General features: G+C 41.8%; 1 protein-coding gene across 3 annotated transcripts; it reads right to left on the bottom strand.

Annotated features, from left to right (window-relative positions):
- Positions 1-174: 174 nt before the first annotated feature.
- On the bottom strand, positions 175-27,981 carry mtmr14 (myotubularin related protein 14). 3 transcript variants are annotated; one of them, XM_047024755.1, is made up of 19 exons: positions 27,109-27,981; positions 26,688-26,836; positions 25,426-25,534; positions 20,250-20,325; positions 19,951-20,011; positions 18,690-18,812; positions 18,358-18,431; positions 14,340-14,410; positions 14,185-14,259; positions 13,904-13,970; positions 13,394-13,479; positions 13,099-13,175; positions 9,536-9,572; positions 9,191-9,261; positions 8,837-8,895; positions 8,083-8,218; positions 7,657-7,833; positions 5,368-5,559; positions 175-2,894 (listed from the first exon to the last, which is right to left on the bottom strand). In XM_047024755.1, the coding sequence occupies exons 1-19, from the start codon at positions 27,241-27,243 to the stop codon at positions 2,714-2,716; spliced, it is 1,956 nt and encodes a 651-aa protein (XP_046880711.1). In that variant the 5' UTR covers positions 27,244-27,981; the 3' UTR covers positions 175-2,713. The 3 variants fall into 3 exon arrangements, with proteins under 3 accessions (XP_046880711.1, XP_046880712.1, XP_046880713.1); XM_047024756.1 differs by having other exon boundaries at positions 13,394-13,476; XM_047024757.1 differs by lacking the exon at positions 5,368-5,559 and having other exon boundaries at positions 27,109-27,980.

The following is a 27,981-nucleotide window of genomic DNA, read 5'->3' as shown; positions in this document are numbered from 1 at the left end:
CAAAAATAAGCCAAAATTGCTAGCTTCTTAAAACTTGTGTACCCTGACTCACGCAGAGAAACTGACTAACTGCTTACAGGATTGCAGGAACTGCTTCCAGATTAAATGTAGGCTACAGAATATAAACACAACTGTAGTCTACAGAATATAAACAAAACACAAACAACCTACACAGGTATTTAAACTTTTTTTAATTCAGAATTAGCAACCTTCAGCTCAATTAATCTTTCCCAATGTCGATCTCTGGCGACAATTAAGAGAGCAATTTAAAACAAGATAAAATTACTTGAAAATGAATTGACTGTACAAAGAAAAGAAAAAATGTTCTCTATACTCAGAAAATAAGGATGATGAGTGCAACGCAGCATTTAAAATGAAAAAGAAATAAGACATAATCCTTCAATACAATTCCACAAACCAAAGTTGGAGAGAAGCATGCAGACACTAATTAATGGAAATGAAGTGCTTCAAGTTACAATGTACAGTATATGCTACTTCAGAAGTATTGTAACATGGTGAATGATTTGTGATCGTTATTTTGACGTTTTTTGCAAAACCATGGCATGTCAAGTGATATATTCATCAACAGTTATTAGGCAGTGAACAGGGGTCTCTGGTATGTAATGTGATGAAGCCAGAGCAGAAAATAAATCTTACCTAATTTTCAATTACTTCAACAATTACTTGAACATCATATTGGAAAGAAATCCATTACATTATTTTTGGAACACATAAGGAGTATTCACCTTCTTGCATTACCTTAAAGCAAATATGTAAACATGAGTCCAAACCAACCAAAAGAGATTCTCTGATTCCCTCCCTTCAACAAGTTATGTGAAATTAATGGCCTCCAAAAAGAAAATCTTGAGAGATAACCCCTGGCATTGCTTTATCTACTCTGCTTGTGCAATGTAAATAATAGCCTAAAAAAGGTGCCTATAGCTAATTGTGAATCACTCTTGAGAACCAGATATTACTTAATTTCCAAAGCCTTACTATTGTGTGAACACATTTTAAAATAAGTGTCCGGCAGGTTAACATGTTGCACTCCCCTGGTAGAGCCCTTCTATCCAATATGACTGATGTTTTTAATTGACAAAAATGATGTCCCTCAACAGCATACATAATTAGTTACCTTGAAATCATAACACAACTAATGTAATCAAACAAAGCAGAAAGAATATGATTGTTCTAGCAGTCAGGTGACTGATAGAGGGTGGAAGAGCCATTGACCTTGGAGCTTGACTGTCAACAGATTTGTTTCCATAAAATTCAAGCTTTCAAACTGTATAAGATACAGATGTGTTTGAAAACAATGTTAAATTAAGAATCACATCCACACTTATGATAAAAGGCACAACGAAAGGTCCTGAGGTATAACAGTCATCAAAACCGTTTGGCCCTCAAGTGAACGTAAAATACCAAGTACTGCTCAGATCTTGCACTGAAAAATGTGATAAACCGTTGATAAACGACTGCTAAAAATACACTGGTATGCACCTTGCAGTCTCAATGCCTTTCAACTCTGAAAGGCCAGCATCTGGTCACAAAGAGCAACTTGTGAGAGACAGTGGGGTGGAGAGAACTGCTTAACTGGCAAAATTCGAAGGTGGGTTTGTACTTTACTAGCTTGATCAGCAAGGAAGAGCTATGATAATATTAAATAAACAAGATTATGTACAGAAAGGACTAGACCAATGCCTTTTTGTGCTTCAGTTTTGAAGACTGATAAAGAAAAAGGGGGTTGAGGTGACTGGATGTGAAATACCCATGGTGTTGAGCCCAAATCTTGACCTTGTAAATAACATGTCTTGTTGCACAGCTCCCAAATGGTTGGACTGTGTTCTGAAGCATATGTCCTTCCCTACAATCTCTGATCTGACATGATAGGATAGGTGAAAGCTACAGGTTTATCCAGTCATTTCAAACCAGTCATATCAGATGATAAAAATAATGCACACACTTTGAGGGTTTAGGAAACATAGGTGCATGTGAATATGAATCAGCTGATCCAACCATCAAATCATGGGTTTTGGAAAGGGCACCATATATATTGCCCTAGCATATTCATCTATTAAAATATGTTATATAAAAATGGAAATGTAACGGTGGATACTCCAGCTTGGTTCAGCATTGAATAGCAGCTTGTCAGTCTATTCATTCACTAAAAAAGGAGAAGTACACGCTTTTCTGAGGAAGATCGTCAAGATGAATCCCAGAGCATTCTTTCTTTTCTTGCAATAGGAAGAACTGAAAAAAAGTGTCTGTCATTTCAAAGACAATGAATTATTGGTTTGAACTAGGTAAATTGGTGTGAAATTAAGGTCAAATGTTGCTCTACAACATGAGCAACTGAGATGGCCAAATAAGTCTGCAGTTCCCTTTTGATACTGTGGCCAACCACTCCCTGAATTTGACAAACATGCAACACACAAAAAAGAACAGTAAAAAGGAGTTCAAATGGCACAGATAAGATTAAAAAATCCAGGGCACTAACATTTGCTAAAAAGAAAAGAACCAAAAATGAATATTAGATATGTTTCAGCCCTGGGTCGAGTAAATTAATTTTGGCACTTTTCTTTTATTGAAGTCTTCTGATGTCCAACCGCGAAGCACCCCACCCTTCCTCACAGGGTAGGATTTTGTGATGAAGAGTGTGACTAGATTAAAGATGTCAACGGCCAATGAGGATGTGGGGATGGGAGGGAGGTCATCAGACGATGTTGTTTGTACCACGAAGACCCACGCCTCGGGCAAACTGCTCAAGGAGGCCTGAGATGGCACCAGAGGGGCTGGAAACCGATGATTTGAGCCCCACGGTGGAGCTGTAGGCAGCCAGGAAGACCTCCCTCACCGCCTCTAAACGGGCCTGACGCTCTGGGGGGGACGGGCACCTGGGGCATAAAAGGGTTAGTATTTAGGGAAGAGGAGATTAACAGAGGGAAAAGGAGTGGGGGTTGGAGGAAATGTAACCAAGAGGACAGAGTAAGAGTAGAAAGAGAAAGTTGAGAAACAAGAAGTAATAACAAAAAAAACAGAGAGAGTCGCTTCAGTCATTGTCACCAAGTGCTGGAAAATTTAACGTTAAAGGTCCCATTAAATGTTCACTTTAGGAGGTTATTTACAATAATATGAGTTCCCCAGCTTGCCTTTGGTCCCCCAGTGGCTAGAAATTTTGATAGGTGTAAACCAAGCCCTGGGTATTCTTCTCCGCCAATGAGAAAATGAGCTACGATCATGCTACGAGCATGCGCTATATTGTTTTTTCCCCCGAAACATCATGGCTTGCAAACAACCAAAGCATGGCAATTATCCCCGCCTTTTTCTTCCTCATAGTATTTAAAGCTACAGACACAGAAACGGCACGTCCTGAGGAAAGCTCATTGTGGGACTGCTCGTAGTGGCTGTAATTCTGCACCAAGGCTGAATTTCGGTAAAGAGACTTCAGATACAGTATTAGGGTACCACTAAGGCCTATATAAAATATCCAAAAACAGCATGTCATGGGATCTTTAAAAGCAGCATCTCTCTGACCCCTGCCTCACTCATTCTCTTCATTCTCCCACCTTTCATCTGTTCCCCTCAAAGAAGGATGGGTATATGCAAGATGATATTTGCTCATGCTGGCTGTGAGTGTTGTTTTCAGGACACACTGAATTTAGTAGCCAGACCAAGCAGAAATTGAATTATGTCCAACTGTGGGGATAGAGAAAGGTGGGGAAGTGTTGGATAACGCAGATAACTTTATCTCATTGTGCCTCATACCTTCCACTCTTCCAACTGTTTATCCCCCACCACCACAACCACCTCCCCATCCAAAGCCCCTCGTCCCCTTCTAAGTTTCAGAGAATTATGCAATACTGCAATAAAAAATGCAATACTGCTTTGACTGGGGGGCCACTAACACATGTTAGTTGAGTAGAATGAGTTCTTCTAAATTGAGTTCTGGGGAGCAAAAAGCAGGTCCCTGCTCTGAGGGTAGCACAATTACAAAATACAGGAACTTTGAGGGTGGGGCTTCAGTGCTGAACATTTGAAATTGGTTGAATACTCGTAGCAGCGAACAAGTATTTCGACCAATATTTCAACTAATTCCTAAAAAACCTGCAGATGCTTTAAGCCTATAATTTCAGGCATTATGACTAGCATTTTGGGAGTTTTGAATCTGCTTTCCTACTATGGCTCATGTCGAAGCATGCGTTGGTTGGCGAGGGGAGTTCAAGTGGAATGCGCCAAACCACCATCACTGAACAGCATAGGCCCCTCACTAAGTCTGCCTGTGACAAGTTGACTAGCACAGTTGCCAAATGGATTGCAAAAAGCTGTAGACCGATTAATATTGTTGAGGACGAGGGGTTCACCGAAGTTTTGCGAGTGGCAACGGGGGACTCGAGCATCAAAGCACCGCAAAGACGCACAATATACACATATACAGAGAAAATCGGTAATATATGATTAATCATGATTAATCCACAGAAACCTGTGATTAATAAATGAATACAAATCATTTCACAGCCCTAGTTCTTACATTATATTTTAATTACTTTATATTAAAAGGGTACAGCTCAAATCACATACCAGTTGAACATTTCATAAAATATCTCACAGTTAAAAAGTATCCCAGAGTCTGTAATACAAACATTTTGTCCTTAAAACCAACATACAGATAAGGTTTCCAAATGCCAGGACATTTTCAAACCAGAAACCTTCTATGTATGGGGTCAGATGGCTGAGCGGTTAGGGAGTGAGGCTATTAATCAGAAAGATGTTGGTTTGTGCCAAATGATGAAATGTTGTGTCCTTGGGCAAGGCACATCACCCTACTTGCCTCGGGGAGAATGTCCCTGTACTTACTGTAAGTCGCTCTGGATAGGAGCGTCTGCTAAATGACTAAATGTAAATTTCCATGAATTAACAGGAACGAATGGGGAAATTTGGACAAATTTACTTTTCCTTCAAATGTCAAACGCAGACTTAAATAATAAGCAATCATTTGATTAACCTAAACAAGTCTACAGAACACAGTGCTTCTGTAACTAAATCCTGAAGCAAACACAGCAGACAATGTACGTTCTTGAAACCTTTCCGAACTTCTCGTTTTTTGAACCTTTTTGCGCAACTAAGAGACGATTTTCCTAGAGAACTGAGTTTAACTCTCAGGAAATTAGGTCACAACTGTATTCCGGTGTTCCCCTGTGATGGTTAAACACACCACATAAGCATCTATGTTTTCCTAATTTATACAAAGATTTCTGGGTGACACAGACACACAGGCCATCCCGACACGAGGCATTGACCCCACCCCACCACCAGTGAATGGGAAGTGTGAAGCAGGGAAGGGAAATAAACCAGGATTGGAGGACTCACATTCGTCCATTGGGCCCCTCATCCTGGAAGCTGAAGGGGAGGGGTGAGTCAGCGGCGGCGGCGGCGGCGGCGGCGGCGGAGGGCAGCAGGTACGGGGCATGGTCGTGGATGCTGCCACAGCCAGAGACAATCTGCCAGCTGCCATACTCTGTGGAGAGGGAGGAGCCTGAGCGGGCATACTCCGCCGCCAGCCTGGGGAGAAGGTGAGAGAGATGGGAGGGGCGAAGATGGAATGAGAAGTGAGGATGGAGGGAGAGTGGGACACAGAGAGAGAAGATGGAGAGAGGGAAGGAGAGAGAAAAAGACGTAAAGTACAGAGAAGTAAAAAGGAGAGAATGTGGAATAAGAAGGTGCAGAATAGCAATGAGAAATTAATAAACAAAAATAGATTGAAATGAATAGACAAAAGAGAGAGAGCAAGACACAAATGGAGACGAGAGATGGATTGATGATTGCAGGAACAGGAGGACAAATAAAGGAGGGCAAAAGCAGTGAGAAGACGGATGGAGCCCAGATAATGACAGGATTGAAAAAGAGGGGGGAGGGACACCGGAAAAATGGAGGAGAGAACCAAGCGGTCAAAGGGCAAGGGGTCAGAAGCGTTTGAGCAAGACCCAAGCTAAGGTGAGGTCAGGGGGAGAGGCTTTCCATGGCTTTGGCTCAAGAATCCTTATTCTAATCAAGCAGACCAATCACAGTCCAAAGTCCAAAGCACCAGCTTCCATAGCTGTAACATATGTGTGTGTGCCATTTCTGTGACTCGCAAGACATGTCCTACTTGCATCTAAATTGAGGAAAGATAAAGACCAGGTAGACATTCTTTCCCCAATATGACACACTCTTACAGGAACAATCATGCAGGAGCAACAAACACAGGCAGACTCTAAATATATCACTACCCCCACATTCGCCTTATTTACATTCAACCACTTCAGCTCGGATACAATGCACAGCTCAGGGCTGCGTTTGCCAATAATGATGGATTGTAGCAACGATCGAGCAAAAAACGAAACCGATATTTCTTACATGCGTTTCCCAAACATGCTCGTAAGGAGAAGGCTAATCTATAGGCTTTTAAGAGCTACGAATTTTCAAGAGACACTTTAGCTACGATGTCTTTGGGAACGGCCCGTAAACTAAGATTTGTTGTACGATGGATTCTACGATCAACTTAGGCTTACGACGACGCTTTCCGGAAACGCAGCCCTGGTCTAGGCAGGCATTTGCATGCTTTATGAAAATAACCGACTTGGGCACTCCAGTGGTACTTGCTAATGAACAAACTACCTCTAGGAGAACAAAAAACTGGTTTTATAGATATGTCAGTGCAAGTGATGATGCTCTCTTACAAAACACAGGGTTCTTGCAGGTTTCAGTAAGTCAAATTTAAGACCTTTTTAAGACATTTTAAGACCATAGAGATTTAAATTTAAGACCTACACAACGCATTACCCGAAAAATATTTAAATCAAAAGACTGAAAAAAACATGTAATTTCTATGAATGGAATTCATTTAAATTAAAAAAAGCATACATTTAATTTACAGATAAAGCAATCACATTAGTAACCAAATTGAATATTTTTGGGGCAAAGTTTGCAGCGAGCCTGGAGCTGGGTAGTGCTTGTAACCAACAGCGGAAATCGCTGTGATCTCTAGCCATAGGTGCGTTCGACTTCATGCAGCGCCGGCGTCGTCTGCAGCCGGCTGTGCCGCTGCATGAATTCAGTCCATGTCGAATGCAACTCATGTCTCGTTGAAAGTACACTTTCCCATTTTCCACACGTCGCCGAATTTTAACAAACTCTGAGGAAGCGCAGACGTATTTCGCATGCAGGTATTGCAGTTATCACAGGATTTGTAGTTTTATCCCCGCGTACGGCTATCCTCCAGAAAGAAATACAACACACCAAACCAACGTTTGGAGGGCAGCGTTCTGCTGGTTTTGTTTGTAGCAAAGACTCGCTTTGTAGGCTACGACTCAATTTTTTTTTGCTACCTTGTAATAACTTTCTGCAGCCTGCGTGTCTGGAAATTAACGAGGGTAATACCTTTTTAAGACCTGACAAAATGAAATTTAAGACCTCGGATGAAAATAGGGACGTTTTTAAGACTTTTTAAGGCCTTAAATTTAAAGTTACGAATTTAAGACTTTTTAAGACCCCGCGGGAACCCTGAAAACAGCAGACACACACACTGAAAAAAAAACACGCTAATAAAAGAATAGGAAAAGGTAAAGATTTCTAGCAAGACGTGATTATTTTGTCTGTTCCAGCCAATTAAGTGCTCACCTCTTCCCTGGCACGGCCAATGGACTGCTGCCGGTGCGTGTGAAGCCCTGCTCTGATTGGTTGGAGGAGGAGGAGCTGGAGGACTTGCCCTCGCTGAGTGGATGGCTCAGGCGCTCGTCAAGGAGGAGGGGCCTGTTCAACATCACTGTTTGGGGGGACGAGGTAGGACCTTTTCTCCTGGGAAAGCAGCAATTCTTTTAACTTTTTGATGTCAACTAATAAAACAAGCTTCCAATATGCATCTCACCATTACTACATGCCTAACTTATAACAAAAGTTAATGTAATAAAACATTTTTACAACACACACGTCTATAAAGATTCTCAATTAAAGGGTTTCTTCATTTCATGAGTGTCTAAAATAAAGTTCCTGAATTATGATTATCACAGAGATTTTGTCTGCTGTGGTGAATGGGAGTGATCTCACCAGCTGGAGGCCAGTGGTTGGCTGGACAACAGGTCCATGCTTTCATTGGTGAGGCTGGAGGCTCCACCCCCTGCATCGTCCGTGATCAGAGAGAAGTCACTGCTCAGACTGGTCACACTGCCCCTGTCCCGGGACTCTGCACCAACACAAAAGGAATAAGGGTTGGAGGGTGCAACTAACACCCCAATAATAAAAGGGGTTTTGGCCCCTTTCATTTCTTTTTGAACAAAATACAATAAGTGTGATGGCACAGACCAGGACAAGGGGGGTCACAAAGATATTTAGATACTCAAGTAGCTTCCTTTCCTTTTCTTGTGTTCTTGATAAGCATTTTGTTCTCTTCGCTTCAGATAGCCATTGCATTTCAGCTATTATGTATATGACTACTAGATGACTCTATTCTAGTAACGGGGGCCTTTTAAACCCACTGAGTGGCAGATGCATGATGCTAACTTAACTGTAACTTCTGGTGGCGCCCCAGATCCTTTTCCCAACACATACTCTTAAGTGGCAAGTAAAAAAAAGAGGCCCTGCTCATGGACTTGTATTTCTCTTTAAGAAACTTAAAGTTAGCATTACGTTTGGTACATAAGTTAGCATTTTCACAAGCTCTACAAATACAAGTATCCTTAATTAGACATGTAAGTGGTTCACAAGTAGCTTATAATGTCTCAGTCCAGCAGGAAGGTACAATCCCATTATGAAAGTGTGACTGTGTGCAGGGGATGCACCACAAGGGGGTGGAATAACTTACTCAACTGGCATAGGTCATCCACTGTGAAATCAGTGTCTTTGAACTGGGAGTTTTTTCTTCTGTTAAGAAATAACACAAAGAGAACACACAGACAGAGTGACCGAGTGAGTAAGTGTGAAAGAGTGAGACAGAGAAAGGGGGGGAGGCGAGCAATAGACAATAAACGAGAGGGAGGGGGGGGGGAGCAAAGAACACAGAAAGCATAAATAAACACAATTTCAATTACGACCATAAAAATCTGGGTTATAATTTCAAAAGAATGTCTCGGGATCATGATATGGTGAGTGTCCAGCCCAACTTGTTTTCAAAAGGGCCTCTATTTTATAGTTAACAAAAGTCTACAACAGTGCTTACCTTTGTTTCTTAACAGCAGAGAACTTCTCTGAGACAATGTGCTTCAGAAAATTGAAGCAAAAAAAAAAAATCTGGAGACAGTCAAAGGTAAATCTGACAATTAGAAAAACATACACATACATGCAACACAATACTACCCCCTAATTTCCAAGCCTTGACCAAAAACTCATAACTTATTACAATGTACCATTACAACATTCTATTCATGAACTTATAGACTTAGTTGGGACAGCGTCATATGGAAAACTTGCAATAAATACTAATGAAAATGATGGATTAATGAAATGTCGAATGGCTAAAGATATCACATCCTTATTTAGTTATTTTAGCAGCTTTTGTTCTCACCTCCTCTCCTTTAGTGAGGCGATCAGGAAGCATATGACTGAAGGAGGAACATGCACAGAAAACACTGAATTAGGGCATGGCGCTATTGCTTACAATGTAAACATATTATGATGATGTGTCTTTTATACCATCAAACAATATCACACAGCATTATGTGACCTTGAGTTTAAACTTTATATTAAATCAATATCAAATCATTGTACAGAGATGTACCTGGCATAATAACTTAAAACTGACCCTGGAACAACTATTTATCTATCTCCCTCACACTTCCACTAAGAACAAACCTTGATCAATTGCACCTCAACAGATAAACCATACTGTCTAAGTAGAGCTGCACGATTAATCCAATTTTAATCACGATTTCGGCTTCCCACGATCAAATTCACGTGATCGAGCGATATTTAAAATGCGTAATTCCGTTAATAGAACGCTCCGTATCAAAGTTATTTTTTGCAAAGCCAATCTAGCGCTCCGTTAGCCAATAGGTGCGTTCGACATCGGCTGCGGCTACATGAAACGACCAGCGAGAGTTGGCGCTTGCAGTCGGGGAGGAGTTATAAACGGCTCTGTAAAGTCGGAAGACTTTCTCCAATCTGTAGGCTGCAGCCGGCTGCGGCGCTGCATGGAGTCGAATACACCTAATGTCTGATTACGAGATGTTCCCTGCACCACGCAGCTTAGTTTCTAGATGTAGACGGTTACATGTGTTCCCCTTTGTTCTGTCTCAACCCCTGAGCCGGGTTCGTGACATGGGGGGCCCAGGTATAGCCACTTGACGGCTAAGGAGGCCGTCAGAGGACAAAATGCTAGTCCACACTAGCCCGAGTAAATTTAAAAACGCATACATATGTCTGCGTTTGCACCTTCCGTCCACGCTAATACGGCGTATTCCGACACTGAAAACGGAGCTTTTCGAATACGCTCCCCTAACCGGAGACATTTGAAAACGCCGGGTTCGCGTAGTAGTGTGGATGGGGTCCGCGAAGCTTTTCAGATACAATGACGTTCAGTTACCATGGCATTGGGGGCTTTAATAGCTATAATGTCAAGATGAACATGGAAGCTGAAAGAAATATGCTGCTCCATCTCTATAATTTATTTACCAGTTTAGTTAGTGTACATCAGGTACAAGTATTATCACTTAATAGATATGCGTCGTTACTCCTACGCAGAAGGCGAGTGTTGTACTCGGTGTGCCTGAACGATAGGGGGACAAGGCAGAGAAGACGGTTTAAACCAAACATAGAGCGGCGATTCTGGGTGAGACCTGGCTGAACAGCTAGCAGGTGGGACCATTTTAAAACACCAAAAAGTATTGCCAGAGGAGTATGTAAACAGGGCACCGTGGCGGGAGGGAGGGGCAGGAGTGGCGTAACCATGACAACGATTGTCATGTACCCGCTTTATGTGGACGGCAAACATTTGGAAAACGATGTGAAATCGCTAGTGTGTACGGAGATCGTTTGTTTTTTATTGATTGTATATTTTGAGATTTATTAACATCCATTCTGCAGGTACAATGCATTGTGACAATCAAATTTGATTAGGTTCAAATCAACACAATCGTGGTCATTAATCGTGATCTCAATATTGATCAAAATAATCATGATGATCATTTTGGCCATAATCGTGCAGCCCTATGTCCAAGGGAGTTTGACAAAAATGTACACCAGTGTTTCTCAACTGGTGGGTCTTGTTATGGAGGGGGTCGCGGACAGAGGCGGTTCTAGTGATTTGGGGGCCCTTGGCAGACTGGTTGAGACCCCTAAATAATGTATTTCTTTACCTTCTGAGCCTGTCAATGTCAAATCGTTTTCAGGAATAGCTGCAGCCGCTAAACTACTACTACTACTACTATTGTTAACATTGTTGGCAGAAGAAAAAAAAGTGGTCACCTTTGGGAGGGTGGCAATAAAAGTTTTGTTTTCCTCCTTCTTCCGTCTTTTTGCTGCACCGCTAACATATAATCGTTTCATAATTTCATATGATTGTTTCAAAGTCTCCTATCTTTCTCTCTTACTGTCGGCTAACTGATTAAGCTACCTAACATATTTTGCGCTGCTGGCTGAGAAACAATATTGGACAAACCATTTGTGCAAGATAGGGGGGTTTGGGTTTGTCTCGCACATAAATAATGTAATTAGTCTTCAACCTACCCAGACGCTCCCATATCACCCCCCCTCCTCATCTCCCTTCACTGGCTACCCATTGGGGCCCGTATCAGATTCAAGACCCTGGTACTGACCTTCCGAGCGGTGAACGGGACTGCACCCGACTACATCAAGTCTCTCCTCCTGCCCTACACCCCCACCCGCCAACTACGGTCTTTTTCTGACAACCGTCTGGTGGTCCCTCCGCTCAAGACCGCCCGGTCCCAACACAAGCTCTTCTCCTGTCTGGCCCCCTAGTGGTGGAATCAACTCCCCACCTCCATCAGAGACACTGACTGTCTCCCCACCTTCAAGAAAAGGCTCAAGTCTGACTTGTTCAGGGAATACAACAGCACCTAGGAATGATTTGCTGGACCTGATGTTAGTTTCCTCCAGGATCACAATGACTCCTACTTAGAAACTTGTTGCTCTTGTTGGTTAGCTGTAACTGATTTAAAACTCTTGCTTGTTTTTCTGCAGGTACACTCCTGCACTTTTTTCATGTTGTTTAATTGTAACTTGTTTAACTACATGCTCTTATGGTTCTTCCCTTTGGCACTTATTTTAGGTTTTTACGATGTATGCTTCATGTTTGGCTACCCGCAATGTTTGTGGATATCTAGGCGTTATGATCAGTGACCTATGCACTTTTGTAAAGCTCTCTCTTGGAATTCGCTTTGGAAAAAAGCGTCTGCTAAATGAATAAATGTAAATTTAATGAAAAAGAACATATCTTCCTATATTTACATTTAGCAGACGCTCTTATCCAGAGCGACTTACAGTAAGTACAGGGACATTAACCCCAGAGGCAAGTAGGGTGAAGTGTCTTGCCCAAAGACACAACATAATTTTGCACAGCCGGGAATCGTAACGGCAACTTTCTGATTAATAGCCCGATTCACAAACCGCTCTGCCACCTGACTCCAAAATATTTAATATTTTGGTACATTTTATTTAGAATATTTCTTTTTTTTACCGGGGCCCCAGGCATTCTGGGGCCCTGAGGCTGCCTACTTTGCCTAATGGTAGCGCTATCCTCTGGTCACGGATGTTTGCTTCGGCTCAGTCAAAAAATCTAACTTTTATTTGTAGAAGTTACCGAACTTCCGATGGTGCACTTTTATTTTGATAGGTGCTCAAGTACCACGCATTCACCGCATACCAGCCAATCAGAAACACCACCAGCACTAGCACCCCCCCCCTCACCATAATGGTATTTATACAGGAAGTAATACAAGCAAAAGACTGAAAAAGGGGATGGGACATCTAATTGCGTAACCAGATGGTTTGGGTGAGACATGCTGTTCAAACTTGTCCCTTAAGAAAGTATCTTGGAGTCATGTGCTGTAAGTAATATGGTGTTATGAGGAGCTGGTGAGATGGAGGGAGCAGAGGGGTGGGGGAGAGTACCCAAAAAGGAACCAGTCATAGGCAATGGTCAGGTACAGGATTTCGGCAGGTTCTAGACTGGAGTGGACAGCTCCGTCCTAGGAAAAAAACAAAACATGAAAGGAGTACCATAATCAAACGCAGGAAAATCATTGCCCCGGATACATCAAACAATATTGATACCTCCTCCCATCGGCCTGTCTTGGGAGGTGCTGCATATTTCTGCTGCTAAATTTGATATTCCTTTCTAAGTGACAGACTTATGTGGAGTGAGATTCAGTGGGAGGTAGTGGACAGTGGGGAGGCAAACACTTACAGCCCACAATGAAAGCCTCAGGAGGGACACAAAGAGTGGAGTCCGATCCCAACCAGATATACAGTGTACCAGGAGGCCGCTCTCTTCTGGAAGGAGAGAACAGTTTTTTAAGCCAAGTGGTTAATGGGTCCAACTTTTTCCATTGGAATTGCTAAAATGCAAACAAACCCATTATTTTAAATAACACAGGGGCTCTAGGTTCTAAACAAAACTACTTGGTACAGGTTTGTATGAATGGAAACTAAAATCTTATAACTCAAAATACGTTTTTTTTCTTTTCTTTTTTACTTCCCCTTAAGATATATAATTAAAAATGACAATTACAAAATAATTTAGATGATTAAAAGTTCCTCTCATATTGCAATGACCTTTCAATCAGCAGACCTTGGAATTGAGTTAAAATAAGAAAATACACAATATTCAAAAAAAGACAGCTAAGTTTGCCCAAAGACATGCAAAGTAGATTTCCCTTCCCAGAGAGCAGGGGATATGTGTTGAATGACCACTTACCATCATTGTTGATGATGTGAAGCAACAGCTTCAGGTAGTTCTGGGTCTGCTGCACCAGGTCCCAAGACTGGACAAAGAGAAAACAACTTCAACATACAATATATCAAAACGATGATTTGACCAAAGGCTAGAAATGCAAATTGTCAAACATGGTAAAAGGTAAACTTAATATTTGTAATTTAATTTGAGTGCATTTCCGTGACTGACCTACAGGTGTCAATGTGTGACTGATAATACTAGCAGTCCACATTACACTGGTGAGTAAATGCAGAAAGAGGTACCTGATATTCACTCCAGTCAATGTTCAAGTTCTTGGTAAAGCACGTGGGGATTGTCAAAGGCGCATCTACAAAGTCCTGTCAAGACGAAACCTAAGAGTTATATTTAAAGTTAAAAATAGCATAAACAAGTAGTTCAACTTTTTTTCTTAGCGAACCTGATTCCAATTGAACACCAGTCCCTCAGCAGTGTAGTCTCTGTCTTTGTAGTCCTTGAAAAACTCACATCCTGGAAGCATGGGACATAAGAGTCAACAATAGTGATGGGAAGTTCGGTTCATTTTACTGATTCGGTTCTTTGAATCTCGTTCAGTAAAATGAACAAATCTTTTCTCGAGTGTATCATGAGTTTGTATGATTTGGTCATGTATTATCACACTAGCATTTAATTATCACGTCAAACAATTACACTGCACTAAACTGTAAATGTTAAGTGAAAATAACTAAACCAGGCAGTATGATGACTTGAGCGAATTTCATTCACGTCTTACTAAAACAGCGGCCAAGCGAAAGGGAATAAGGAAACTGTTTCCTCTACTAAAAAATACAATGCGGGTCACGTGAAAAAAGGATCCAAAGACTCGTAGAAAGACAGAGTCGGGAAATGAACGAATCATTCGTTTCCTCTAGCTACCAGTACAGAGCCTATGCAGGTCACGTGAAAAATGATTCAAAGACTCGTAGAAAGACCGAGTCGGGAAATGAACAAATCACTCGTTGAGAGGACTCGTTACTCCTGAGTCCTTATAAGGATTTGTTCAAAATGAACGAATCGTTCACGAACGACACATCACTAGTCAACAACCCCAAATATACTGGTGAATGAGTATTTCCCCCACCATTGTTTTGGAGGGGTGGTGCACCCCCCCAAAACGACCTCTTGCCCCCCTTAAAATAATTGACAAAAAAATACATATAATTAGGCTATATATTCCAAAAAACAGACCTGCGAGAAAAAGTTCACACACAGGCAATTTGCTTCTTGCTCGTCGCCTCAATTAATTAGCAATGTTGTTCGCGCAACGTTGCCCTTGTTATTTTCACCTGATCACCTGTTGCTGAGTACCGTATTTTTCGGAAATAAAGCCACGGCTTGTACCCCGATTTTACAGTTTTCTTGTGGTTGTGCGGCTTAAATTTCGAAGCGGCTGATAGCCCGGTTTTAGAATAAAAGATTTTCGTCCAAGATCTCTACAGACCGTGCAGCTAATTTAATGCTGAACACTTGAACAGGGGCTTATCACTTAAAAGAGGAATTATTTACTGTGTCGTCTCAGTTACACTATCAGTGCTTGGAAACACAGTGACTTGCTAAAGTAGGAAAATGGCTAGTAGAACATAACATTTCAAAATAATTTCAGTAAATCAAACAGCTGCAAGACCCACTGAAATGTTATAGGCTACAGCTAGCAAGCTGACGCTAGCATCGCTAACAACATTGGCTAATTCAACTTCGGTAGTGTAACCAAGCTCTTTATAGGTTTGTTTTAGATATAATTGTATATGGTTGTGTGGACAATAAGACACAGACGCGGTCTCTTTTCACAACATGTATTTTCCCACTGCTCTTCTTGATATCGACATTCGAACAGCCCTCACTGATTTCACGTAACGCCTTGGACACACTGGCTGCAAAGCGCCTGGAAGCGCCACGATCGGCTACGACTGGCTCAAAGCTGTTCACACCAGACGCGCATTTCTCTGCACTTTCAGAGGCAATTTCTTTAAGACTGCAAGGGAAGCTTAGCCTGGCTCTGCCCTCCTATGTACTTCCACTCAATTTGGATTTTGCTTATGTACTAAGTCTGGGAGCTCGGCTCTGAAGTCGGTTTCCAGAAGAAAAAAAAATTGTAGGTCCAATCAGCGAACAGACGGAGTGGCTGAGAACGATGACGTTAATGTTGTGCACTTGTTTGAGTAGTTCAGTAATGGCGGCGGAGAAAGATGCGAGCGAAACTATTCTGCGGTTTGATGGTACTAGCAGAGCCCATACTAGGCATACTCTGGTGCTAGCCTAGTGTTTTTTCTAATCGATTTCAATGGTCTCAAAGCAGACTTTGGTCTGTCGTCTCCCCTACGTGACGTCATGCAATCCATTGTGGGGGGAAAAAATCATTGCAAAAAGTAGCTACTTTTTTGTATTATATTGCGTTTTGTGACAACAAATACAATGGATAACAGTTTAAATTAACCTGCCATATGCACTTTAAGTGAGCTGCATCCCTTAAGCAACGGGTCTCTGTGGAGAGTCAGATGGCTGAGCGGTTAGGGAGTCGGGCTAGTAATCAGAAGGTTGCAGGTTCGATTCCCGGCTCTGCCAATTACGTTGTGTCCTTGGGCAAGACACTTCACCCTACTTGCCTCGGGGGAATGTCCCTGTACTTACTGTAAGTCGCTCTGGATAAGAGCGTCTGCTAAATGACTAAATGTAAAAGTAAATGTTTCAGTTTCTTCCCTCGGGTCGCTGGTTTGTGGTCCCGAGATGGAAAACGAGACGCTACAGGAATACTTTTGTTCGGTTTTGGCCGAACTTTTGATATTTTTTTTCACCAAATCCAAACCCTAAACTTGAACTATGCGCGCTACGCTGGTCGACATAATGACTCCGCCGTTGATTACGGGAAGGTGTTTACGTAGGTGTATTCAATGCAGTAGGCTGAGAGAAAGTGAAAATGGAACTCGTGAGCAGAAAAAGTGTTGTTTGGCAGTACTTTCAGTCAAAAGAAGGTGATTCAAGTCGAGCTACATGTTCAATTCTCAATGCCGATTTGTCTTGTGGTGGCAAGGACCCTAAACAATACACAACATATCCGCTGTTAAAACATTTTTGTATGAAACATCCAAAAGAAATTCAAGAAATCTAAAAGGTAATGTAAAAGTCTAAGGTAAAATAAAAGTCTAAAAGTCTCTCCACCTTCAAGAAAAGGCTCAAGATGCACTTGTTCCAGGAGTACAACGGTACTTAAGAATGATTTGCTTGACCCAATGTTAGTTTCCTCAAGGATCACAATTACTTTTGCTTAGAGACGTGTTGTTCTTGTGGTTGTTTGTAACTGATTTAAATGTTTGTACTCGCTGTGATATATTGGTTTATTGTTGCTTGTTTTTATACAGGTACACTTGCGTTTCATCTTGTTTAATTGTAACTTGTTTAACTACATGCTCTTATGGTTCTTCCCTTTGGCACTTATTTTGGTTGTTCACAATATGTGCTTCATGTTTTGGCTTCTCACAATGTTTTCGGGGCTATCTTGTTGTTTTTATCAGTGACCTATGCACTTTGTAAAGCTCTCTCTTGGAAGTCGCTTTGGATAAAAGCGTCTGCTAAATGAATAAATTAAAATGTAATATTTTGAATATAGATTGGATCTTGAGATCGGCATATGGTAATTGTCCAAATTGTTTTTCCCACTTGTCTTCCAGGCATAATGTTGCCTATTCTTTTTTTTACAGTAAAAACACATTGCTGTGGATGTTGTTTACTTCATTAATGTGTTTACTGTGTTAATGGACTGAGGATGGGAGTAGGATTCGGTATTCGGATTAGAATCTTAACCAGTAGATTCGGTATTCGGCCGATCCCTGAAAATCTGGATACGGTAAATCCCTAGTCAAGTCTAGTCCTAGCAACGGCCCTGTGTGTGTATGTACATGTAACATTTATATATTAAATGTCTCACATATATTTTTTTATGGTGTCAATAAAGCATCAAATTAAGTTTTTGTATTAAATGTTTTATATATTTTGTTTTGACCCTTAAAAACCTCCATAGTGGCAGTGAATTTGCCTATTCGCTCCTTGCAAGCAGCTCTGTGTGGTGCTAGGAATAGCATTTACTTCCTCGTTATGCTAGCTGTGTTATGCTAGCTAGTTTCATTTTGACTGTCAACATACTGAAATTGATTGTCTACAAATGCCCTAATAAACACATAGTTGCCTGTTATCTCATGCTGCCTTACGGGGCCTGTCACATGACTTCCATTGAAAATTAAAGTAAAATTGAAATCTACCACCCCCCCTGAAATAAATCCTAGAGGAAACACTTACAGATGTACAAAACAATATCATGCATTACCTGTGAAGCAATCTTATTTCTGTAACTGTAATACAGTATACTATGGTACATGATAGTAGTGTGATAAAGCAGATACTGGATGGGGCTTAGAATTTTTTACCTGGGTAAGGCACAGAAAGAAGGGTGAAGTCTGCATAGCGTTGGGCCTTGTCTACCTTCTCGGAGGAGGTGACACTGGCGGAAGGAGAGATAAAGGGAAAGAAAGCAAGTTGGACTGTGACTGTTCTCACACTGTATCACATACCACAGGACCACTGGCTTTATTTTCCGCTCTAACACGGAGAGGCACATATTACACCACCCTTCCTCCACCTTGCATGGCAAGGTCCAAAAGCCCCACGACACATTTAGAGACTCTGGTCTCATATATAGTTAGAAAATGGTTAATCACCAGGCATGCAAAGCCTGATGGTTCCTTTCTTCCATACTTACTTTAGGCCAAATTTGACCTTCTTGTTCTCCACCATAAGGTCACAGATGTAGCGCACGGACAGGTATCGTAGCAGCTTGATGTCCAGGCCTCGCACCTTGTCAAAGAGCTGCACTTCCCCATTCCTAGAGGGGAAAGAGAATGATGGATAGAGAGAACACAAGAGCAAAAGAGTGAAACAGGAGTGAGTATAGGATGGAAGTAGTACAAAATAGGCAGATTGGCAAAGTGAGATGAAAAGAAAGAGACAGATATAAAGGAGATTGACGTGGATGGGAGAGCAAAGAAAAGAGGGGTATTAATGGATAAAAAAAGAATTTAAGAAATGTTCAGTCTTTCACTGTAATTGCATGCTGATGTTAAGAGTAATAATAATGATAATAATAATAATAATAATATGGATACACCGAATCCAAGATTCGGTTTCAGATACAGCCGAATATTGGGCTTTTTGACGGGGTTCAGATTCGGCCAAACGTTCAAATTTCTTCCACCAAACCCTACGCTTGCGCTACGCTGGTCGACGTAATGACTCCGCCGTTGATTACGGGAAGGTGATTACGTAGGTGGACCATTCAATGCAGTAGGCTGAGAGAAAGTGAAAATGGACCTTGTGAGCAGAAAAAGTGTTGTTTGGTAGTACTTTGTGTCAAAAGAAGGCGATTCAAGTCTTGTGGTGGCAAGGACCCTAAACAATACACAACAACTCCACTGTTAATGGATTTTGATAGGGTAAACATAGGCATATGATAATTGTCCAAATAGTTTTTCCCACTTATCTTCCTGGCATAATGTTGCCTATTCTTTTTTTTTTTTTTACAGTTAAAATAAAATGAAAAACACACTGCGGTGGACGTTGTTTACTTCATTAATGTGTTTTACTGTGTTAATGGACTGAATGGGAGTAGAATTCGGTATTCAGATTCGGCAGAATCTTAACCAGTGGATTCGGTATTTGGCCGAACCCCAAAAATCTGGATTCGGTACAGCCCTATATTGTAATGAATATACAGCACATTGCAGCTCAAGGTGCTTTACATAAAATCAATAATACAAATTATAAAAGTGATAAAGCCCTTCTGAAAACAGGCCGGTAATCCAAAACACACAAGGCGCAGTCTTTGCAGTATCTCGAGCCACAGTCTTTGTGGTTTCCCAATATAAATAAAAATGTTACTCAACAAAACACAAGCCGCAATATTTGCGGTAATCCAAAACAGAATAACACTTCCTTCTCATGGTAACAGTCTGAAAGACACTCACCTCACTGCAATATCGTCCTCTAAAACTTCCTCGGACTCAGCCCACGTGTCATCAGTCCCCCCTGTATAGAGAGAAGGAAGATAGAGATAGAGAGAGAGACAGAGAGAGACAGAGAGAGACAGAGAGAGAGAGAGAGAGAGAGAGAGAGAGAGAGAGAGAGAGAGAGAGAGAGAGAGAGAGAGAGAGAGCAAGAAGGTAAACATTTTGCACTACCCCCAAGGAAGCTTTTAAATCATGTGATTTTTATTGAAAAGAAAGGGGGCAATAGGATACCGCACTTTAGAATCAAGACAAAGTACCAGAGAAAATGTAGTTGTAGCCTGTACGCCCGTACAGCTCTCCCCATCCAGCCAAAGTAGACGACCGACAAATATGCTGAAACAACAGAACCACAACATCATGGGTTCGCTGTGATCCAGTGAATGAACCTCAACAGTGCAAAGGTTTTGATAAGTGCAAAAAAATCATGAGCATGTGGTACAATTTTCTTTTATTCTGCTTTTTTACTCTTATTAAGGTGGCTTATTCTAGTTCTAGCTAAGTTACCAAGGAAACGTATACCTCTGAACTAGCCTGCTCCGTGTTGAGCTAATTTAAGATGTGTTGCAAATAATTTTTAAATCGGCAGAAACAGAATCTCAAAAGACAGTTCCGTCGAGTGAATTCCAACCCGCAAAGCACTTTTGTTCCGTCCGTGCGTTCCATAAGTGCTGACTTTTTTCTCTCACAAGCGAGTCACTAGCATCTCGTCATATTACGCAGTTGGAAGACAGCTGGATAAATATCGTAATGTCAGCGCCCTTGGGTACCAAGCATGCAGTGCGGCATACCAAAAACCGCAAAGAGTTGTGGAAAATATTTTAGCTACAATAGCCGTGTAAGAGATTTCAGTTGTTGTGTTCGTTCAGTTAAATGTGTGTAATGTTATTGTTTGTTAGTTAAAATAACCCTGATTGTACATGTTGTGTAGTTTTATGGGATCAGAATCTGACCGTGTTAAAGTATTGTCAGGCGGCGGTACCATCACAAGGTACACTTGCAAGCAGCATGACTCTTGTCAGTTGTGTTTGACTGAGGTTCTAGAGAGGCCAATTCAGGGAGAGTTATAATGTCTGTGGTTTTCTAACTAGGGATGCACCGATCCGACTTTTTCAGTCCCGATACCGATGCCTGGGCTTTGTGTATCTGTCTATACCCGATACCGATCCGATACCGCTGTTGAATTAATAATAAACTGTATACCTCCCACCTTATACCTTCCTTCCACCATGTGGAAAAGACTAAAGGCACCAGACTTTCCTAATTAAGACAAAATAACAGGTGTAATCTATTGCATTCTTATTTATTGGTTATTTAAAAAACAATTGTGCATTCAAAATGCAAAAATAGAATGTAATAAAACGTAGTGCCTATTAAAATAAATAAAATGTAGCAGTAGGAACAAAAGTGTATTGGTCAAACATACAATAGTAATCAAACAGCATACAAACATTGTAAACGTGTAAAAATATTTGAATTCTTAATTATTTGTTGTCAACTATGGAAGTTTTTCACTTACTCCTAGCTTACCTTTTTTTAAGGTTTTCTTTCTAAATGCCAGTAAAGGTTTGATGTAGGCCTAGTGCCAGCCGTCTCAGTGAGCATTTCTCTTTACACAAACTGTGTGTTTTCTTTCGGACGTTAGGGCTGGGCGGTATAATTCGTAAGCACTGACAGTATCGGTATTTATCACAATAAATGAGTTACTCTTAAAATGTCATGACAATTTAATCCGCACTGCAGCGGCTAATCTACCGCACTCGGACGGATTTGGATTGGGTAACTCCGGTGTGTCACTGTCATACGAGTTGAATTTTCAAAATTTTGCAGCGTTTAATTGCCACGGAAGATCGACTTCACAGTAAATTACCCGTTCAACAGAAGCCTACATTTATGGGATCGCAAACAAACTGTTAAATATTTGTAAAGTTAGCTCTAGCTATAAACAATTATTACATGGCTGAATACTCGATTTTGTTGGCCTACAATAAACATACATTTCACAATTCTAACCACTAGGCATTGGATTTGTCAAACGCATTCTGGTAGATTCATTTTCGTGCCCATGCATGGCTTTCAGGTGGTGAAAGACATTACTAGTGCTTCCACCTTTGGCTAGCACAATTCGATGACACAATTTACAGAGTAGGCTACTGTTTGTTGATCGATGTTGGATAACTTGAAACCAAATCATTTCCAAATGACAGAGGCTATTTTTTTTTTAAATTTTTACAAATTCTTCTTTGTCCAGCAAATCAACCCCACTGGCGTTATTTTCAGACATCATTAACGCTTGCTTACACTTACCAACAAAAGCAGTTTACTCATATGAAAGTTTGCTTCTTCTGGAGTTGCGCTAGCTTGTTAGTTGACTTTCATTGGCTGTCAAAGATGCTTATGGGATTATCTATACCAAACACCACATAACGATGCTCATAAGTGTACATGGTACCAGAGCAGGGGCGTTGTTAGACGTAAAGCTCTACTGGGGCACAGACCCCTATTCAAGTCCCTTTGTTTTCTGCCAAGCTTGCTGCGCACAATGCACTACTCGGCTATAGAAACTCCCCTTGCTTAACCCACTTTAGGCCCACAACAAGTTCAGGGACGCAAGTTTGATATCAGCTTTGGCAGGGACATCAATAGTTAATGCGACACACATTTTTTCCGTATTCATATGAGCGCAAATACTGTGTTTTTTGAGCTTCATGTAATAATGTTTTTATATTTTTGTCAAAATATGATGATCGGTAGGCCTATCATTACAAAACGTTTAGTTTTGTAATGTCTTTATTTTTATTTTATTCATTGCAATTAATCGCGAAATTATTCAATCTATTTAATCCAATAGTTTTAAAAGTTTTATTCACTTACAAACTATACTGCTGTATAATAAACATCTAAACTCAGCCTGACAATCAGTACACACAGCCTTAGTTTTGTCGACTGAGCCGTCTCGTAACTTTGTGAAATGGAACTTCCCATCTAAAAGCCCTCTGTCCATCATTCAGCTACCGTCGGCAGTCGAAGTCATGTGACAACAGGTGATTCCCAGGGTCAAAAAGAAACCTGCGTTAACGGCACTATTTTTTGGGGTCGCGTTAAAGTGAGATTGTGTTAACGCGTTATTAACGTGTTTACTTTGACAGCCCTAGTTAAAACTCAAACTTGAGATTTTACTGGGGCACAGCAGATTTAGACTGGGGCACGTTTCCCAGTAAAAAGGGTCTAACAACACCCTTGTACCAGAGCACCCTAGGGCAAAGGGCGATGTTCAATTTTGTAATTGTGTCATCGGATCTGAGGCCGTATGTTTTCGACACTCGGGTGAAGAGAGAGGCTGAGCTGTCAACCGATCACCATCTGGTGGCGAGTTGGGTCAGGGAGTGGGGGAAAACTGGACAAACCTGGAAATCCCAAGCGAGTAGTGAGGGTGAACTGGGAATGTTTGTAGGAGGCCCCTGTCTATGAGATCTTCAACTCACACCTCCAGCAGAGTTTCTCAGGCATCCCTGCAGAGGTTGGGGCCATTGAACCGGAGAAGGCCATGTTCAGATCTTCCATTGTTGAAGCCGCGGTGGAGAGCTGCGGCCTCAAGGTGTTAGGTGCCTCAAGGGGCGGTAACCCTTGAACACTGTGGTGGACACTGGTGGTCAGCGAAGCCATCCAACTGAAGAAAAAGGCCTTCCGGAATACGTTGTCCCGGATGGTTCCGGAGGCAGTTGCAAGGTACTGACATGCCTGAAGGGCTGCAGCCTCTGCTATGAGAGGCAAAGCAGTGGGAGAAGTTCGGAGAAGATATGGAGAAGGACTTTAGGTCTACACCAAGGTACTTCTGGAAAACCGTCCGCCAACTCAGGAGGGGTAAGGACACTGTTGACCTCAACTGAGACGGTTATTGGGTGGTGGAAGGAACACTTTGAAGAACTCCTAAATCCCACCATGCCCTCTATGATAGAGGCGGGGCCGGAGGCTGATGGGGATCAGATTAATGGTTCTCAGCAGGAAACCAATGGAGTGCTTTCTCCGGGTAGGGATTGAGTTCTTACCCCAAGTGAAGAAGTTCAAGTACCTTGGGGTGTTGTTTGCGAGTGAGGGGAAAATGGAGCTGGAGGTTGGCCGGAGAATCAGGGCAGCGGGGGCGGTATTGCACTCACTCTATTGCACCATTGTCATGAAAATAGAGCTGAGCCGAAAGGCAAAGGTCTCGATCTACCAGTCAATTTTCGTTCCTACCCTCACCTATGGTCATAAAAGTTGGGTCATGATCGAAAGAACTAGGTTGTACAAGCGGCCGAAATGGGTTTTCTCAGGAGTAGTGTTTCACGGTATACCGGTACTGGTAACGTACCGAGGTACTGGCTTTTTAGGAACGGAACAATACTGGCATTAAAATAAAACTGTACTTTTATGCATTGAAACAGGCAGTTGAATCACAGCGAATCAAACTGCTGGCTACTGTGTTTCAAAACAAGCAGACATGTGTGTGATGTCACGCCTGTGCTCTGCTACATGCGGCCGGTGTTTGGAGAATTCAGTTCCCCTGTTTCCCCTTCCGCACGATTGCGCAAAACAATGATGCTTTCTCCTGTTGCTAGGTTGAGCTGTATGTGATTTGTATCATCGCATGTGTAAGCATTCACAGGTTTTAAGGTAGCCTATATAATGTATTTTGTCAGAGGTTTTATTGCTCAATCGTTAGTCATAGGTGCCCTAATTCTAGCTTTCGCCATTTTTCATGCTGAGAAGTAAGTAATAACTTGTCCCGCTATGTACAATTACTGGCGCAGGCATACAGAGGTATGTTTTCGGCCGAGTTGATAGCTATCTGTGAATTAACTGCTACCTACCAGCCAATCAGAAACACCAGAAGCACTCCCCCTCCCCCGCCTCAGTTACACACTAGGATTTACTCCTGAGAAGCGCATCGAGAAAAGTAGTTTTATTCATTATTTTACGATTCATAATGTTTAGTATTTATCAGTCTCTAACCTGGAGCACTGGGGGAACAGGGGTTCAACAACCGGGGGAACAGGTGTTCAACATCCCGGGGAATTTCCAATTAAAAATAAAAGTCTAGGTCATTGTCAAATTTAATTTCAATTAAATCATTATTATTTCAGTATTGAGAACCGCGATACTCCACGTGGTATCAGTATTTAAGTCCACATTTTGGTATTGTGACAACACTAGTCAGGAGGAGGGGCCGATAGGGGGCCAACGATAGTATCAGGGTGGCCGTGGCCCCCCCTGGCAACCCCCCCCTTGGTGGCACCACAGTGAGCACATAAAATAAGCTGTCAAATATTAGTGCAAAAACACAAGTTGAAATCATTGAGAAATATTGCTGCTTTTGCTTGCTCCTTCTTTCCCCAGAGACTAAATAACCCTAACCTGCGGTGGTGTCTGGGTGTTGGTTGATTTGAGCGGCCTCACCTTGCCGTTGTAGAGGATGACTGGACAGACAAAGCGGCCCCTGCAGCGAGCCATCTTACTGCGATTCACCAGGTCCTGCAGCTTGCTGATCTGGACCGTGCTCTCAAACCTGGACCACACAGGACACAAGGTTTAGTAAGAATACAATTTCACTTTGTAGTGTACGATACTATTCTGTAATATGACTATACACTGACATACCACTGGGAAATATAGCTGATTTATGTATATTGATATTTTCATTATGACAAATATGTTCTCTATAATCATTGCTCCATCGTGAGTTTTAGCCATATTAAGGGGGCAGGATCATATCAGTGTGGCTTCATTTGTCTTGTCATCTAGCCTAGATTCAAAGGTCTGCACATTACTTTCGAATGACTGATGCAATTTTAATGGTATCTGATCATATGATGTAGGCCCTTTTTGTAGCCTCTAAACCTTGGCCAAGCCCAAAACCAAAACCAAATCTGTTTATCCAACAACAAAAAGGCTTAAATGTACCATGTTTGAGGAAACATTTTCACACAGGGGGAAAACGAGGTGCGTGGAATATGTGCGTAAATTAGGCAATTTTTATTTACGCCTGCCAGCGTGACAATGAGTCACAAACTCATGTCAAACTCACTCAATGTTTTTTCTGCACAGAGAACACACAGTAGATGGAAAAGATAGACAATGAAAAAACACCTAAAAAAGTGCTAAGTAAGGCCCAAACAAAGTTTGCAACCTGTAAATGCATTTACTTTCGAGCATTCCACTTTTATGTTAAAACTCTAATCCATGTCCACGTGTGAACACCTTCAATTGTTAAACAACTACAGGAACATGAGTGTTTGTGGATAACCTAAGTTTGCTATATGTTTACACTATCATGTATATGAAAATGTTTGAGGCTGGTCTCCTAAGCTTAAACGTTTACATCAAGGCCAACAGAGGGGAAAAACATAAAAACTGTGCCAAATTAGTGTTTCAAGTCAAGACAGGTTTCCTGTGAAATTCTTGCCCATAGGTCCAAAAGTCCTTACACTCAAGTTAAATCCTAAAATGAGATAGTACTATGCCACATTTAAGTTCACTGTACAATGGAGCTGTCCTCATATGATGATCACTGACACTTTAACCCTTCCATGTCAGAGACAAATAAGGCCTGCCTTCAAGTTCATTGAAACAAATGTGGGCTATATGCTGTTTCCAATAAACAGTACTTTAATTAGTTACCAAGTGTACTGAACTTTGTAACTGCAGTAAACTCAAGGTACCTGTCTTTATTGGGTTCTGTGCATTCGTACTCCAGGAAGACTATCTGCCTGGGGTAATGTCCACACACTTCTCCATTGGTGTTGTGGATGACACTGTACTTGTAGTCTCGACCAAACAGCTCCAAGCAACGTTTCTCTATCAATTCCACCTGTGCAGAAAATAAACCAACATGTTTGCTTACAGTGTGTCTATAAATTAAGTAGCTTAACTTGACTGAGGTGCTTGGTTTTTATGGCGGGTAATGCGTGGACGTTAGAGGTTAGTGTTTAAGGAGTGACTAGTGTAGTGGGACAGCTACATGGGAGGGGGGAGATGTTGTTGTTTACTTGGGGCGAGCATAAATACAAGTGACGTTTCAGGAGGCAATGGCAAACATAGATAGAGCTCTAATTTATGTCTGTCGGAGATAATGTAACTTACCCGCGGGTTGACTTCTTTCGCTCTGTACTGCATCTTCGAAAACAAATCTATCAAATCCGCTATTTCTTCGCTCTTTCTGCCAGACACCCCGGAGGCCATAAGGCTCTCGGACACTGAGGAGGATGTAGCCATCATCGCACTGCGACCCACGATGGGTTGTATCCGAACTTGCCCTCCTTCAAACACCGCAGAACCTTGTCCTTGGGAACGGGAAGACCGACCAGGCCATCCCTTCCCAGCCAGTTTCTTCCTGACTGCCCGATTGAGGGGGCCGGAGCCGGGTAATCTCCCCGAATTCAGGGCAAAGCCGGCGTGATACACTCTACACACTGTGTGATGTTAACTCGCCCCTGAGTTGACCAACCTTTTTAGCTGGTTAGTACAAACGAGTAATAGTACTAGTAGTTTGCCAGCTTCTAGCTACAGTAGTTAGCTTATAGTGCTAAATGTACATGATCGGTATGGATTTCAAACACAAAATATCAATATATTAACAGAAACATTGCTAAAATAGTCATTCAGTTGTATACCTGGTTATCCTCTGTAACATTGCGTTTTCGTTCTGAACGGCTCCGCTTGTTTATAGAGGTGTTCACCAAAACCAAAATAGGTACTACGGGCACCAGACTCAGGATTTCTCGAGGACTCCTGGCCTAATCACGTTTCCTCAGTGTTACGTCTTCATCTCCCCTCTGTTTCCTATGTAATAACAAAAAGGGCGTAGGTCTGAAAGTGAGCAATTTCGTAGCTGTAGGACGTCGAATCAGTGTATGTTGTCATCCACATCACACGACAGTCTACTGTTGCAATCCCTGAACTGTCTCAAGGAACAAGTGGTAAACAGGAAGTTTGCACTAACACGTGACTACCCTC

Source organism: Hypomesus transpacificus, chromosome 9 (genome assembly GCF_021917145.1).
Source record: "Hypomesus transpacificus isolate Combined female chromosome 9, fHypTra1, whole genome shotgun sequence".
In the NCBI taxonomy this organism is placed as follows: domain Eukaryota; kingdom Metazoa; phylum Chordata; class Actinopteri; order Osmeriformes; family Osmeridae; genus Hypomesus; species Hypomesus transpacificus.
This window is presented reverse-complemented; position numbering and strand designations above follow the sequence as displayed.